This window comes from Centrocercus urophasianus, unplaced genomic scaffold (assembly GCF_019232065.1).
Source record: "Centrocercus urophasianus isolate 14NV4802_14NV808 unplaced genomic scaffold, USGS_Curo_1.0 seq_15, whole genome shotgun sequence".
Classification (NCBI taxonomy): domain Eukaryota; kingdom Metazoa; phylum Chordata; class Aves; order Galliformes; family Phasianidae; genus Centrocercus; species Centrocercus urophasianus.
The window spans coordinates 14,056,778-14,070,942 of NW_024884697.1; the positions used below are offsets into that span (position 1 = coordinate 14,056,778).

At 40.0% G+C, this 14,165-nt stretch overlaps 1 protein-coding gene across 2 annotated transcripts; it reads right to left on the reverse strand.

Annotated features, from left to right (window-relative positions):
- Positions 1-8,242: 8,242 nt before the first annotated feature.
- Positions 8,243-14,143, reverse strand: LOC122159045 (putative Dol-P-Glc:Glc(2)Man(9)GlcNAc(2)-PP-Dol alpha-1,2-glucosyltransferase). Of its 2 annotated transcripts, none has more exons than XM_042816202.1 (3): positions 13,970-14,143; positions 12,935-13,132; positions 8,243-10,215 (listed from the first exon to the last, which is right to left on the reverse strand). In XM_042816202.1, exons 1-3 carry the CDS (start codon positions 14,132-14,134, stop codon positions 9,160-9,162), a joined length of 1,419 nt encoding a protein of 472 aa, XP_042672136.1. In that variant the 5' UTR covers positions 14,135-14,143; the 3' UTR covers positions 8,243-9,159. The 2 variants fall into 2 exon arrangements, with proteins under 2 accessions (XP_042672136.1, XP_042672137.1); XM_042816203.1 differs by having other exon boundaries at positions 10,122-10,540.
- Between the last annotated feature and the right edge of the window lie 22 nt (positions 14,144-14,165).

The following is a 14,165-nucleotide window of genomic DNA, read 5'->3' on the forward strand; positions in this document are numbered from 1 at the left end:
TTTACCCTAGATCAAGTAAGAATTAAATCATTATTAAGCTCTGAAAACACTTAAATGCAAAGGGTTGCTAATGAGCTGATTCTGAGACAGCAGCATCTCAAATGAGAAAGCCAGGCTGGGTTAAAGACTGACATGTAACTTAGGGGCTGTCTGTACCGCTTCTTCAGGATGAAGTAATGAGACCTGCTGAGGTTGGCCACTTTGTAGCTGTTATCACAGGACAAGGCAAAAGGGCTGTTAGCTCATCCCAGCTAAAACAGAACAATCGCCTGAAGAGGTCCTAATAATCTTTCTTCCTATCAAGGTGCCATCTCACCAAGCTGATGATAAGTACAGCCTACATTTAGATTTCTTGAAATCCTTGCTAGAAGGAACACTGAATTCCATTTTTCAAGAATTGGAAGTAACAGCTTCATCTTGCCATGCAGTCAGTATGAAGGTAATTATGGCTGCAAGTGGCCTGCAGCATATGCTCATGTGGAGAAGAGATGGTGGCACCAAAAGAAAAACATTTCAAAATCAATCAGATTTATCTATAGCCTCTATAGCGCAGAGAGAAGAGGGAAAAGAGATTGAGATCTCCAGAAGAGGGGGATTTAGGAATAAGAAAGAGAAACGAGGGCTGGAGAAGTTTGCAGAATGAAAACGAGGCATGGGAAGCTCTGCTTGGCCTGATGGAAGAGCAGGAATTTGCTTGGCTGCTGAACCTGGTTGGCAGGACTGAGGGCTACTAAGGTCACAGCAAAGGTAGGTCATGGGTGGGAAGAAAATGGAGGGCCTGCTTTGAGAGGAATGGGTTCATCCATCCTACAGAGGGAATGAAACTGGATGCTAAAGAGGCAGGATGAAGTGGGTTTGCCATTACCAAAGAACACATTCCCAGCCTAAGCTCTCTGCGAACACACACACCATCATGTTCATCTTCTCCTCCCTGGGAACACCAGGTACATCCCTCAACTGGTTGCCACTATCAAAATACCTTAGTCTCAATAAATGCTTGAAGAAAAGGTTTTATTTTATTTTTTCATATTATTATGCATTTTACTGAATATACCAAACCCAAAAATCTTCAAGGTCTCTATGCCCGCTCCTTCAGGCTTCTTCAGCATGCAGCTGAAGTGTTTGAAGAAGGCAGTATTATTTCTTTAGTGTGTAAGTTCCTGTTGATTTAGATCCTCTAGATAGAGTCCTTGGAGAAAGCAGCATTGAAATGAAAACAGATCCATCTCATGAAGTTGTACTTACTACAATTTTGATGATGTTATTGTGTGGATAATGGAAAAGAGAGTTAGATTGTAATTATCATCTTCAACTTTGCCTCAGAAATTTATGTTCAAAGCACCAAAAAACTGTTAATATTTATACTCTTTCAGTATAATATCAAAGGTTAAATCGGATCCCCAGTTATCCTGCTTATTTTACATTAGATTTAACAAGAAAACAAAGTACTGAATGTATGTCGTCAACAAATGCCATAATCTGCATTTTTAACACTGGTTCTTACACTGCAATAGAGTTGCAAAAGCAGGAGCATGGATCTTTCTCAGCATCCCTTGCAATTGTGAATTATTGCCTTGGTGTCACTGCAATTGAACACTTTGCCACAGATGCTAATGCTACACTCTGCGAGTTCCTAACTGTTAAAAATGTATGCAGAAATACTCACAAACTCATATAAATTTGATTTAATAAAGAGCCCCAAATCAATTCTTCATTTAAGAGCTAACAAAGCCATGTCCAAGAAAGAGGATCCTACAAAAAGAAAACACAAAAAGGGTTTAAAAACACATATCCTGAGATCCTCCACAGCAAAAATTACCAGAAATCTTTTGATGCTGCTTAGTAAAAGAAAGGTGTTGACTACAGGCTGTTGTTGAAATGTTATTTTTCCCCAAGCAACTGCAGACTATCAAGATATCATAGCTGACTTCAAATTCTTTTCTTGTTTGTTTACTTACTCTCTGGCAAAATGATGGGCAAGAAAATTCAAGAGCATCAAGTAGTTTATTATGTACAACTCAAATAGCAAGTTAGAATCCTTGCAAGTGTTTAACATATTTGACTCTAGTTCAGTCACAACCTACATTAACTGATCTTTGCTGTAATTCTGTGCTAAGGTTTACACAAGCCTTAACTGCTAGCAAGATAGCAAGATTAAAACTTATTTTCCAGAAAGGCTCCTTATTCCTTATCCCACCAGTTTCAATGGCATTAGAGTTTGTTTTTATAAATCAAAAATTTCATGTAGCTTGATTACTAAAACAAAGACTTGCTTTCAAGTGGACTGACTCCATGAGTTAGAGAGTAGTTAGAGTCTCATCAGGGCAACTGAAATTTGGTTAAGTCACTGGTAGGAAAAGGAGAAGTAAGTCTCCTTTCAGAGCCATCCCATCTTCACTGTATGAATACCTCTACTTCAAATCAGAGAGAAAACAAAAATCTTTGTGCTCCAACTCCTCAAAACAAATCATGTCTCAAGGCAAACGTAACTAATCTCTCAGCACAACAGCAAGCTCAAGTTAGCCCTGGCTCTACAGACCAAGACAGCAGTCAATCAACTCCATTTACATCCATAAGCACTTAACTTTACTGAGATCTTCTAGGGGAGGGAAAACAACCAAATCTTGGGTATTTGGGCAAACTGCACTCCCAGCTTCCCAAACTTTCTCCAGCCACAACAAAGCAGCTATTACAGGACTTATTAACATACTTATTTTGCATTGATTTTTTCATGACCATGACTTTAGAATTCAAAAATCAATGCTTCATGTACAAGACAGCCAACAGCTGTTCAAACTAAGGGTGCCACAGAGCCTGCCTTAGCTAAAGGTGTATGTGTCTAAGTCAGTGATACTGCTTGCAAACAAATAAACAAAAACAAAACAAGCACACCACCACCAACAAACAACAACAAACTAGAAGGGCCAAAGTGTGTTGTGCTATCTTCAGTTCTTGCAATCATAGTTCCACATATGCTGAAAAAAATAAAAACAAAGCCAGAGAAAAAACTGACTGGAACACAAGAGCCCTCATGTTTCTCTAGGTCAGTAGGTTAAGAGGCTGTTGGGCTGTGATTTGCACATACCAGTATAAATGGAAGTTATGTGATGCATATCTACACAGGTACAAGAGGAAAGTGGGGAGACCTGTCTGTGCAGAGATATAGCAAAAAAAAAAAAATAGTCAAAAGAAAAAAGATTTTTTTGAGTAAAAGTAATTGATAGTTGAAAAAGCTGGTCAAAGGACATGGCAAATTCATTGCTTTGTTGGCTTTAAATAGAATGTGTTTTCAGAAGACATGCTCTGTGTCAGCCACAAAATATTAAACTCTACAGGATTCACTTACATAACTTGGAAGCTAATTCCCACTCCATGGAAGTTCCTGAAGTTCTGCAGCCAACTGCCATGCGAACAGTTGGATTAGGTCATTACAGTACCATCTCCTCTGCCACCCCCTCCAAAATTTAGGCAGTGTAAATTACGCAAACAGGGAAGGAGAGCAGAGAGAAATTAAGAGTATTTATCTTGAAGGCAAACTTAAAGCTCCCCTCACACATCAAATAGCTCCAAAATCCCAAACCACTTTTTCTTCATAATGCTTTAGAAAAGTGCAAACTTTTATTTTCTTTTGGCTCTTAAACAATAAACTATTGCTCTTCCTCATTTCGGAATAGAATATAGAAAATGGCAAGAATTAATTGTACAAAATTCCCAATTATTAAAAGAAATCTGCACCAGTACATTTTTAGCATAGATATATGCAGCTTTTTACCACAATCAGCAAATAATCTTTTCCTTTGGCACGCTCCTGGTTCTTTTTCTGGTAGAATGAAATTGGACAGGGAAAGTTATTCCACAAAGCTTCTTCAGACTTCAAAGCAAGCTAACAGCCTGTATTGAACTGAAGGTTTTCAAATTAGGCAGCAGTGTGGTTGCCAGGAAAATCAACTCTAACTCAAATCATTCTGGCCTAAAAGCTGGGTGTGAGGGCCCACAGCTCACAAGTGCTCAGCCCAAAGATGCTGTGCTCCAAAGCAGCTCTCAACAGCAGATAGATTTCACAAGATGTCTGGCAGATGAGTTCCCACCTTCACGACAGGTGAAGGCCACAACGCAGCAGGCTACTAACATAAAACAATCCCCTTGGTAATGAGAAGCATACAGTGCTGTAGCTGTGCACAAGTGCACACAGCAGTAAGGAATCCCATTTGCAACAAAGAAAATGTTAGCTGAAATTAGCCAGGTTGCTCTTCACCAGGACTGCAGTTCTGTTGTGCTTACTCCCACCCACCACCACCATGCCATTTGCTCAGCACCGACCCAGGGGGCAAAATGTTATCTCTGAAATCGGTAATATTCCTGCCTGTGCTCCTTTGTTCTTTTGAAGCTTGCCATTTACATTTAAATTCAACCAGGCAACGTTTTGTTTGAGATTTGATGGGAACCCAAGAAAATGCAGCATGATTTACATGCATGAAATGTGCAGGCTTGAAGCAGTGCCTTAAAATTAGAGAGTCCTGGAAGCAATAATCACCACAACCATTCCTTTTGCATTATTTCTACGACAATGCTATTAGGAGAGTTGATATGAAAACATGGAAATGTAATCTCATTAGAGGAGATCACAAGGTAGCTAAGGACACAAATTTCTGCAATTACATCCTTGAAAAGATGCACAGTGCTACCATTCAAGCCAGTTCATGCCAATTCCAATTAAATGCACGGTGTATCAGTTAACATCTACATAGAACCAGGAAATAAAACACACAAGAATAGTGTTTTAGGAGTATTTATTTTTTAAGATATGACAATTTTTGCTTTACCAAAACAGCAGTGTCTGGGCAATGAACTCCTTTCCCGTTGCTGACACACAGCTGCAGTTCAAGTAAGCTCACAACATTTCTTGAGAACATTAAGATAGTTATTTATAAATCCACATCCAAGTACTAGAAACACTATTTGATAAACCAACTCGTCCTCCAGTTTCAGAAATGTTGTTCTACCAGCAACCAGCAGCCTCTCCTTCCAGCTGGTGTTTCACAACTCTGAGAGCAACAGCAGTTACCTGTACCAATCCTTTCCCTTCTGATTCCTGCTCTTATAACCCAACTTTTCCTGGAGCTGAAGGAACAGACTGAGGTTCTGAACATGCTCTGAGATTAACCTGAAAGCCCAATGCCAAGAACTCACAAATTAATGGCATTTGAGCTATATGTTGCTAACTGCTTTAGCATTTCAGTCTCATGCAGGGATTCTTTTTGTTTGCAAAATGATGTTTGCTAGTAAAAGTCAATTCTCTGGATCCATCTAAAATATACTTTTAAGAGGGATCTTTTTTTTTAATAAAAGAAGTCTCAGCTGACAAACGTCACTGAAACAAAGAGAAAAACCTATCCTAGCTAACAAGAGATGAGCAAGGATGGCAAAGCTCTTTAGGAGGAGGAAAAACAACAACAACAACAACCCAACAAAATGGTAAATATAGACCAAAAAAAACCCATTAATTCCATGGACTCTTGGTTCAGATTTTTCACAACACAGAAAGTAGATGATGCATTTAAAATACAGTATGTCAACCACTATGGGGCTAACAGCCATTCGAACATTTGCACTGCATGTGCTCATCATCCAACAAAAAAGAGCAAATGTGTCAGTCTCAAAAGTAGAATTTCTTTGCTTTCCTCAGTTTGGCCTATATCTATATCTATCTATCTATCTATATATATATATATATGTATATGGCAATGGATAGACTATGTGAAGAAAAAAAGAATACTGGAAAAGTCAGTAATAAAACAGCAGAAGAAAATCCATGTAAGTTTCTAAGCAATTATTACATTGTAAAACAGATGTTTCAACAGCAAGCTTTCAAGTTTCATTTTGTTCTCTAAGACCAGATATGAAAACTCTGTAAATAGAAAAAATATCAAAAGGAGACATTTTGAAGATGAAAAAAATAGCTCTTCTCCTGAAATATATCATACTATATAGATTGATAATTAAGTACAACGATATTTTAGCTAAGCTAGTTACTAAAACAAGCAATCAGCCATGACAGACTTGAAGTTTTCCAGTTCTCAGCAAGCAGTGATGCTTAAACCCCAACGCTGTGATTTCCAGCAGCATTCCGTTGAGCATGGGTCAGAAGAACACGATGGCACAAGTCTGCCACCTGCTGAAAAAAGTCAAACCTGCACTAACAGAACGAAAACCAGAGGACTTTTTCCTGCAGGATTTTCAGCAGAAAGAATCCATCTGCACACTATCAGAGTAAGAAGTAAAAACTATTTCAGCACGTACATGTTGTTTATGGTGTCAAATTCGTGCTAATTTTGAATACAAGCATGTTGCTAAAGAACCAAAGAGGCAAAAAACAACACAAAACACAAACAACAGAGAATACAATTTATAAACTTAGTTTGAAAACAAACTTTCTACTTTCTCAAATAAGCACCTCTATGTAACTCTAAGAACTGCCACATTAAGTCACATAAGAATTATGTGTCATCAAAACAATTCAGTCACACTGTGACTGTTCAGTTCTGCATTTTGATTTATTGAGAACGTCCCTTCTTTCTGTCTCTGAAAAAAATGAATCTAAGCCTTTTTTTTTAGACTAATGATGATGTAGTTACAATCACCTTGATTTCTGAAACTGAACCATATTAACACTGAATATTACCTGTAAAGTCTCTCTGGATCACCAGCGAAAGTTAAAATAGCTTTAACAACAAATTGCTCCTTTCCTGTTTTCATTCCCGTCATCCTGCTCCTTTCCTGTCATTTGTGCATTTTCCCAGTTGTAAAAATTTGTTTAAACTTAACCTTAACAGAAAGCACTGAGAATAAGTGGAGAGTTAAATGAAAACTCTGATAAAATATTATTCCATCTTACAATGTTCTTGAAAACAAACTAGTAAAGCAGCTCACAGACACCTCTCTACAGAGTATATTGTGATGTAGAGCTCACCAGAAAGGCACTGTGCTCTAACTTTTGGGGGCTTTCTGCATTTGCTTGTCTTTAAAAGAAATGCATACTTGCATTAATACAGCATGTATTAAAACTCATTTCTTTCCATTTGAAACATGGCTGCTACCTCAGTTGAATAGACAAGCATAAGCACTGTCCTAACAGAGCTGATTATATGGGGCATTCAAATACCAGCATCAATAGCCATCCTGGACAAAATACAACTGTAGACTGCTGTACAGGAATTTTTTCATCTTGTTAAAGCAGTGCACTCCTGCTCCTGTACATAAAGCCAGGAAAACAAAACAATACCAGGTCTAGCAGGTAGGTCAAAATTCTAGCCAGATCCCTACCCTTTCCACATTACCATTCTAACCTGCTCAGTACTACCATTTGAAGATGAAAAACCATTTGAGGCAGTTGAAACACGCCTCTGCTCTTTACTTTGTTTACGTTTTTACGATAACGTTTTACAAAAGCAGAATTGGATCAAGAGGCATGCAAAACTTTCCCCCCAAATCCATCACAGTACAATCACAGCACAGCACAGCATCCTGGACTCCACAAGAACCATGTCAGATTCTTGAAAAGCAACCCAGTGCACTTCTCTTGGCCTTTCAATTTGGTAAAGCCAAATGGAGAGTGATCAAAAAACGGCTTTTCCTATTGTACGCACAATACCAACAAATTACCATCCTGACAACAAGGCAAAAAAGAAAGCAGTAACTTTCTACAAAGCGTTTCAAATGCAATTTAAATGAACCCACTTACTGAGTGGGCTTTAAGGTTTCCTTGGAAGAAACAGGGTTGCATTGGACAGGAGAATGAGACAACCACATTCTTTATGGGAAGGTCTCAGAGCCAGACTATTGATTTGCATACAGTAAAGAAAAAAAGTAACAGAACCACTACGAGTAAGTAACTCCACAGCACTGACTTTTAAAGTGACTGGAGGGGTGACAACAGTAAATTTGTTCAGATGGGACTACAGCACTTTAGAGGCCTTAGAGATGCTACACAGTATGCAAAACTTTCAACCCCCCACCACAACATATTATGTTTATAAAAACTGCTTAACTGTTAACTTGAATTTTTTTAGCCTCATTAAAGTCATTTTATGACAGGAATCATTACAGCCTTCTTTTATTCTGAAAATAATGCACTGAATGCTTTAAAAAAACAGAACAAAACAAAACAAAAAATCCCACAACCAACAACAACAAATGACAACCATTCTATTTTGCCCATGTAAAAAATACACGTTCCCCTTAATTCCATTAAATTTGCATATTTATGCAAAGCACTTAAAAGAACAATTCAGTAGTGCCATTAGTAATTGTGTAAGATTACAAGTCAAAGATCTTAGAAACACCGAGTTCAATTTGGAACTGGAAGCGCACTCACATCCTACTTGGATATAAACTGAACACAGAACTTTGGGACATAAAAGCCCTATTATTTAAAGGGGCATTCATTGTACTGCATTCCATTGTGCAACAACACGTTTCAGTCTGACACACGTAAATTAATCCCCTTCTAATAGGTTACAATATCAACTGCAATTTATCTTTTGTTGTACAGTAACATTTATTCCCCTAAAGAATGTACATGCAGGCAGCCTCCACTGTGTTTTTTAACTATCAGTTTGAAATAGAATTTCCAAAACGTCCTAATGATGAAAGAGCCAACATTCTGTTTGCAAAACTCATGTAAGCATTTATTGACCAAAGAAAAAAATCCAGAAAATTCAGTAGGTTGTAGGATGTAGGTGTTTTTGAAAACGTTATCATTGAGCAGTGCTTCATACCTTGACTTCTAGCAGGCATAGATGGAAGCAGCCTGTTTCAAACAAGTGTGCATCCCAGCGTAACACTTAAGCATGCTGTTTTAAAGATAAACCTACAGAATGACTGTAAACATCTCCCATGTTTCACATTAATTACTGTTAAGTGTTCCCAAATTTCATCTCCTACCAAATTTGTTAATTCTAGGAGTTCAGAAATTCAGTATCTGCACATTATAACACATCCCATTCAATTCCAAGAACATATGCAACTTCATTCCTTCTCCAGTCCTCTGGGAAGAAAAAAAAAAAAAGTCCACATATAATACAAAACGGTACTTTGTTCCAGAGCCCACAGTTCTGAAACAGAATTGGATTTCCATAAGGGTACGAAGGTTAAAAAAAGTCACCACATAAACCTCTGGATTTCTACACTATTTGGCCACTGGAATGTTTTGTTTAGGAAAAGATAAAATGTTACTGCATTCACAACAGTGTAAAAAGCCAACTCAACAAGTTGTCTATAGACGGGTGGGAATGGAATATTGAGCCTGTATATTAAGAATGGCAAAATAAAGTAACGGAACTCTAACAGCTTTTGGGGAACTGTGACTGATAATAAACATACAAAATACATTAAGATCCAGAATATCGATTTTGATTTTATTGTATCAACAAAACTCCAGCCAGCAAATATATAGGCTGGAACTAACACATATTTTACAAGCTCATGTCTTTGGAAGATTTTTCTCCAGACATAGAATGTGTAATGTCTATTATCTGCTAGCAAATACTTATGAACATAGGTAAACTTCCAAATCAAGAACAAAGAGATGGCAGCGATTAGCATGTACTGCACACGGTGCCTTCGCAATGACTGCAGGAATTTCCTGATTTTAGCAGGGGTCAGTAAATGAGGGAAGGAAAAAAAGAGAGTAAAGGACAAAAAATAGAACAGCTGGGGAAAGTGCAAGCAGGCTTCATGGCTACTTCTGTCACCAACAACTATTCCACCATTGACGAAGACAAAAACAAAGAACGCAGTTACTAACACAATATATGGCCATGTTAAAGCAATAAGTGTAATCAAGTTTTTAGGAGATATGAGATATTCAATAAGAAATCGCGTGATTAAGGTCAGATCAGAAAATGATGTTCTCATGGAAGAGATCCTTTCATCCTTCTTTTTCAGTAACTCTGTCTTCCAGGCTTCATTTAGCTTTTCTGCAACAACATTTCCAGCACAAAAAACTGTCCACACGATATTTGTCTGACGAAACATGAAAGCACAAAATCCAAGCAGAGCTGAAGCTTTATGGTTACCATAAAGGCACATTAAATACGCAAAGAGAGTAAAAAATACTGATCCTGTGTCTGTATAATAAAGGAATGTAAAAAAATAAAGGGTGGGAAATGTTGCAAGAGTTAACGAAGACAAGATTCTCTGGAAACCTGACACAGCCTAGAAAAGAAGCAGAGAAATAGGATTAGTAATTCCAACTAAAAAAACACATATATTTGTGAGAATTCCATTATGACAACATAGCATCTCCTACACCCTTTGATTCCGTTGTTGTATGACCACACATGCTACATTTCTGTTAAGCTCCTGCTCTGTTAATATGGAATGCTGGACAATAAAATGTTAAAAGACAAACAAAAACATCAAACTTTATTGCTGGTGAGATAAATACATGGCAAAGAAAATACACCAACTCCTTTTCTACATCGGGGGTTCACATACTTGTGACATCAAAATCATGGTGGGATTGTAACTGCTCACACATCTAGGAGAAAAAAATACATTAATGGGAAAAAGAAAAAAAATTCAGTCCTTTACGCCACTGCAATCTCATTATCACATTCTGTTTGTAAGACAGCAAAACACACCGTGCTGTTTTGTCTTTTGAAGCCAGCTCACAAAATGGCCAGCTCAAGTTTCTAATCTTGGGTGCAGCTTTTATTGTTTATTTTCCTTATAATTCATAAGTTTAAAAAAAAAAAAAAAACTTTAAAGAAGATAGGAGATCATACTGTTTAAAACTTCTGCCAATTATCTCACTCACTCCACAGTATGATGCAATTCACATTAAAAAAATGCTGCATGATGTTTCTGAAGGATGTAGTGTTGGATGAAACAGTCGCCACCATAAAGAAAAGAGAATACACAAAACACTGAGCTCAAAGAAGCAGCAACAACAGAAACACAATTTTTCATGCTAGTACTATTATCAAGAAATCTTTTGTTTTCTTATAATTATATTTCGATCTCCAAACATAAAATTAATTATTCCAAAAAAGGAAACAATTTATTCAATTTGACCTAATTTGGTGTCTTACCATGTGCTTAAAAGCACGTGAGTCTCCTGTAAGAAAATACGTCCTTTACAGTAAAGGGATTGGGCAACAGCAAACATGTTCTTATGGATAAAAAGTGAAACTAAAGAACTTTCACTAAGTTGAAAGACTTTGACTAGGCCATTAACCACTGAAAAAAATTTACCTACTGCAATGGTAGATGATTCAACACTTTAAAAATACAACTGTATTTGTCCTGTATCCCAATTGAACTGCTATAGTCTGTATGGGTGGACAGCTAAATAGGTAAAAATGGGCTGTATCAAATTTTATCCAAAGGTAAGAATACTGGAGGCATCTCTACTGGGACCTGTCCTGTTTAACATCTTTCTCAGTGACCTGAAACAACAGAGTACACAGTGCAATAACACTGACCTGCAGTGACTCAGACAATATACTCAAGGACAGGGCTGCCATTCAGATTGACCTACACAGGCTAGAGAATAAAGTTACAGAAATCTTATGAAATTCAACAAAAGCAAATGTAAATGCCTGTATCTGGGAAGCAATCTGTGCAATGATACAGACTTGACATGGAGAAGTTGAGGATCCACTTTGGAAAAGGAGCCAGGGTTCTCAGGAGGCAGCAAAGTGAAAATGAAGCACAGTTGTGCCCTGGCACAAAAGAACAGCAACAGCCTCTTGAGCTGCACTGGCAAAAGGTAGCAGCAGTCAAGGAAAGCAATTATCCATCTCTATTCCATGTATGTCATGCTGTGTTTAGTATACCACATCCAGTTTTGTGTTCCATAAGGGGACAAAGGCATTACTGAACTGGAGCAAAGGCAAAGGGCCACCAAGACAGCAAAATGCAGAAGCACCTGCCCTTAGAAGAGAGGCTGAGGGAGATGGCCTTGCTCAGCCCAGAAAATAGATGGTTTGGGGAGAATTGAACAGCAGTCTACCCATGAGGAAGTTATCAGATAAAGGGAGTTGGGCTCTTCAAACAACACTTGGTTGGAGGACAAGAGACAATGGGTATAAACTGAAACAAAAGGTTCAGACTGGATGTGGGAAAAAAAATAAAAAAATCACTAGTCTTCTATCATGAGGCCAGTCAAGCAGTGGAACAGGTTGCCCACTGAGGCTGTGTTGTCACTGAGCAACCTGGTCTGATCTCAGGGCTTGTCTGCTTTGAGCTGGAGGTTGGACTACAGACCTCCCAAGACCTCTTCCAACTTGCTGTTCATAGAAGAATAAAGTGTTCCAAGCTGGAAGGGACCCACAAGGATCACCAACTCATAGCTCCACACAAGATCACACAAAAATCAAACCATAGCTCTGGAACTATTTCCCCTTGTCCCATCGCAACAGACCCTGCTGAAGAATCTGTCCCCTTCCTTCTTACAGCCCCCCTTCAGATACGGGAAGGCCGCTATCAGCCTTGTCTTCTCCAGTCTGAGCAGCCCCAGCTCTCCGCCTGTTCTCATAGTGGAGGCGTTCCATCCTTTGGATCATTTTTATCATTTTTGTGGCCCTCCACCAGAAGTGCACCAATGGGTGCACATCTCTCCTGTACTGAGGACTTTACATCTGGACATAGTACTCCTGGTGAGTTCCCATCAGCGTAGAGGGGCAGGACCAACTCCCCTAACCTGAGGCCATGTTTCATTGGGTCCACTTATCGATATACATAAGAGTACATTTTTGGAGGATCAAACTCAGACAGAAAATATGTTTTTCCTTTTTTTTTACATAAAAGGCATGTGCCTCCTTGGTGAAACTGACCTGCAATTATATGAAACAGAGAGTAGCTCAAATAAGTAAACACATGCAGTCAAGGAATTGTTTGTACTGGTACATAAAACAATCCTACTTTGTACCTTATTTTTCTGATGGATCTTCAGCAGAAGCAGGTACAGCAGGTAGAAGTTGCCAGCACTGATGAGGAGGTTGATGAACCTGAGCATGCCGGTGGAACACACCACGCTGCCCGTCCAGCCAAAGAGCCAGGCTGCTGGCTTCACCACACCAACCGACAGCAGATACAGACCCGGAGGGGTGGTGATCATGGGATCCCACTGCAGAATGGGAGACAGGCATCAGAGGGTTGCTGTCACACAAAAACCGCCCCACAGATGTGCAGCAGGGTTTGGGTATGTAATTCCAACCTCTGCTCTGATTTGTTAATCACGGAATTGTAGGGGCTGGAAGAGATCTCTAGAGATCATTGAGTCCAACCTCCTACTGAAGCAGGTTCCCTATGGCAGGTCACACATATAGGCATCCAGACAGGTCTTGCCTATCTCCTGAGAAGGAGACTCCACAACCTCTCTGGAAAGCCTGTTCCAGTGCTCTTTCACTCTGACAGTAAAGAATTTCTTCCTTGTGTCAGTACAGAACTTTCTCTGTTCCAGTTTGTGCCCGTTTCCCCTTGCTCTACTGTTGCTTGCCACCAAAGAGCCTGTTCCTGACCTGACTCCCGTCCTGTAGGTACTTATTAACACTGACGAGATCCCCTCTCAGCCCTCTCTTCTCCCGGCTGAAAAGCCCCAGGTCTTTCATCCTTTCCTCATAAGGGAGGTGCTCCAGGCCCCCAGTCATCTTTGTGACCCTCCGCTGGATTCCCTCCAGCAGTTCCCTGTCTTTCTTGCACTGGGGAGCCCAGACACAATATTCCAACAGTGGCCTCACCGGAACAGTGCAGAGGGGGAGGATCACCGCTCTCGTTAACGTGGATGTCTAACGAATTTCAGGCACCAGCAACCAGGCACGGCACGGCGGGGACCGCCCTTCCGCGTGACTTTAGCTCCCCTCTCCCTCCTACAGCAATCACCCATCCCGAGCGCCGCGAGCCGACAGCGACAGCTGCCGCCCGGAGGCGCCCCTAAGAAAGCAGCCCCGAGGGCCGGGCCCACCTGCAGGAAGCGGCCTTGGCAGTAGGCCTGCGCCTGCGGGACGTGGAAAACCTCGTCCATGTAGGGCTCCCGCAGGCGGCGGTTGACGGCGGCGAAGAGCAGCGACGAGAGCAGGAAGGCGCCGCTCATGGCGGCCGAGAAGCCGTACACCTCTACCCCCTCCATGCCGCCGCACGTCCGGGAGGGCCGTGAGCGG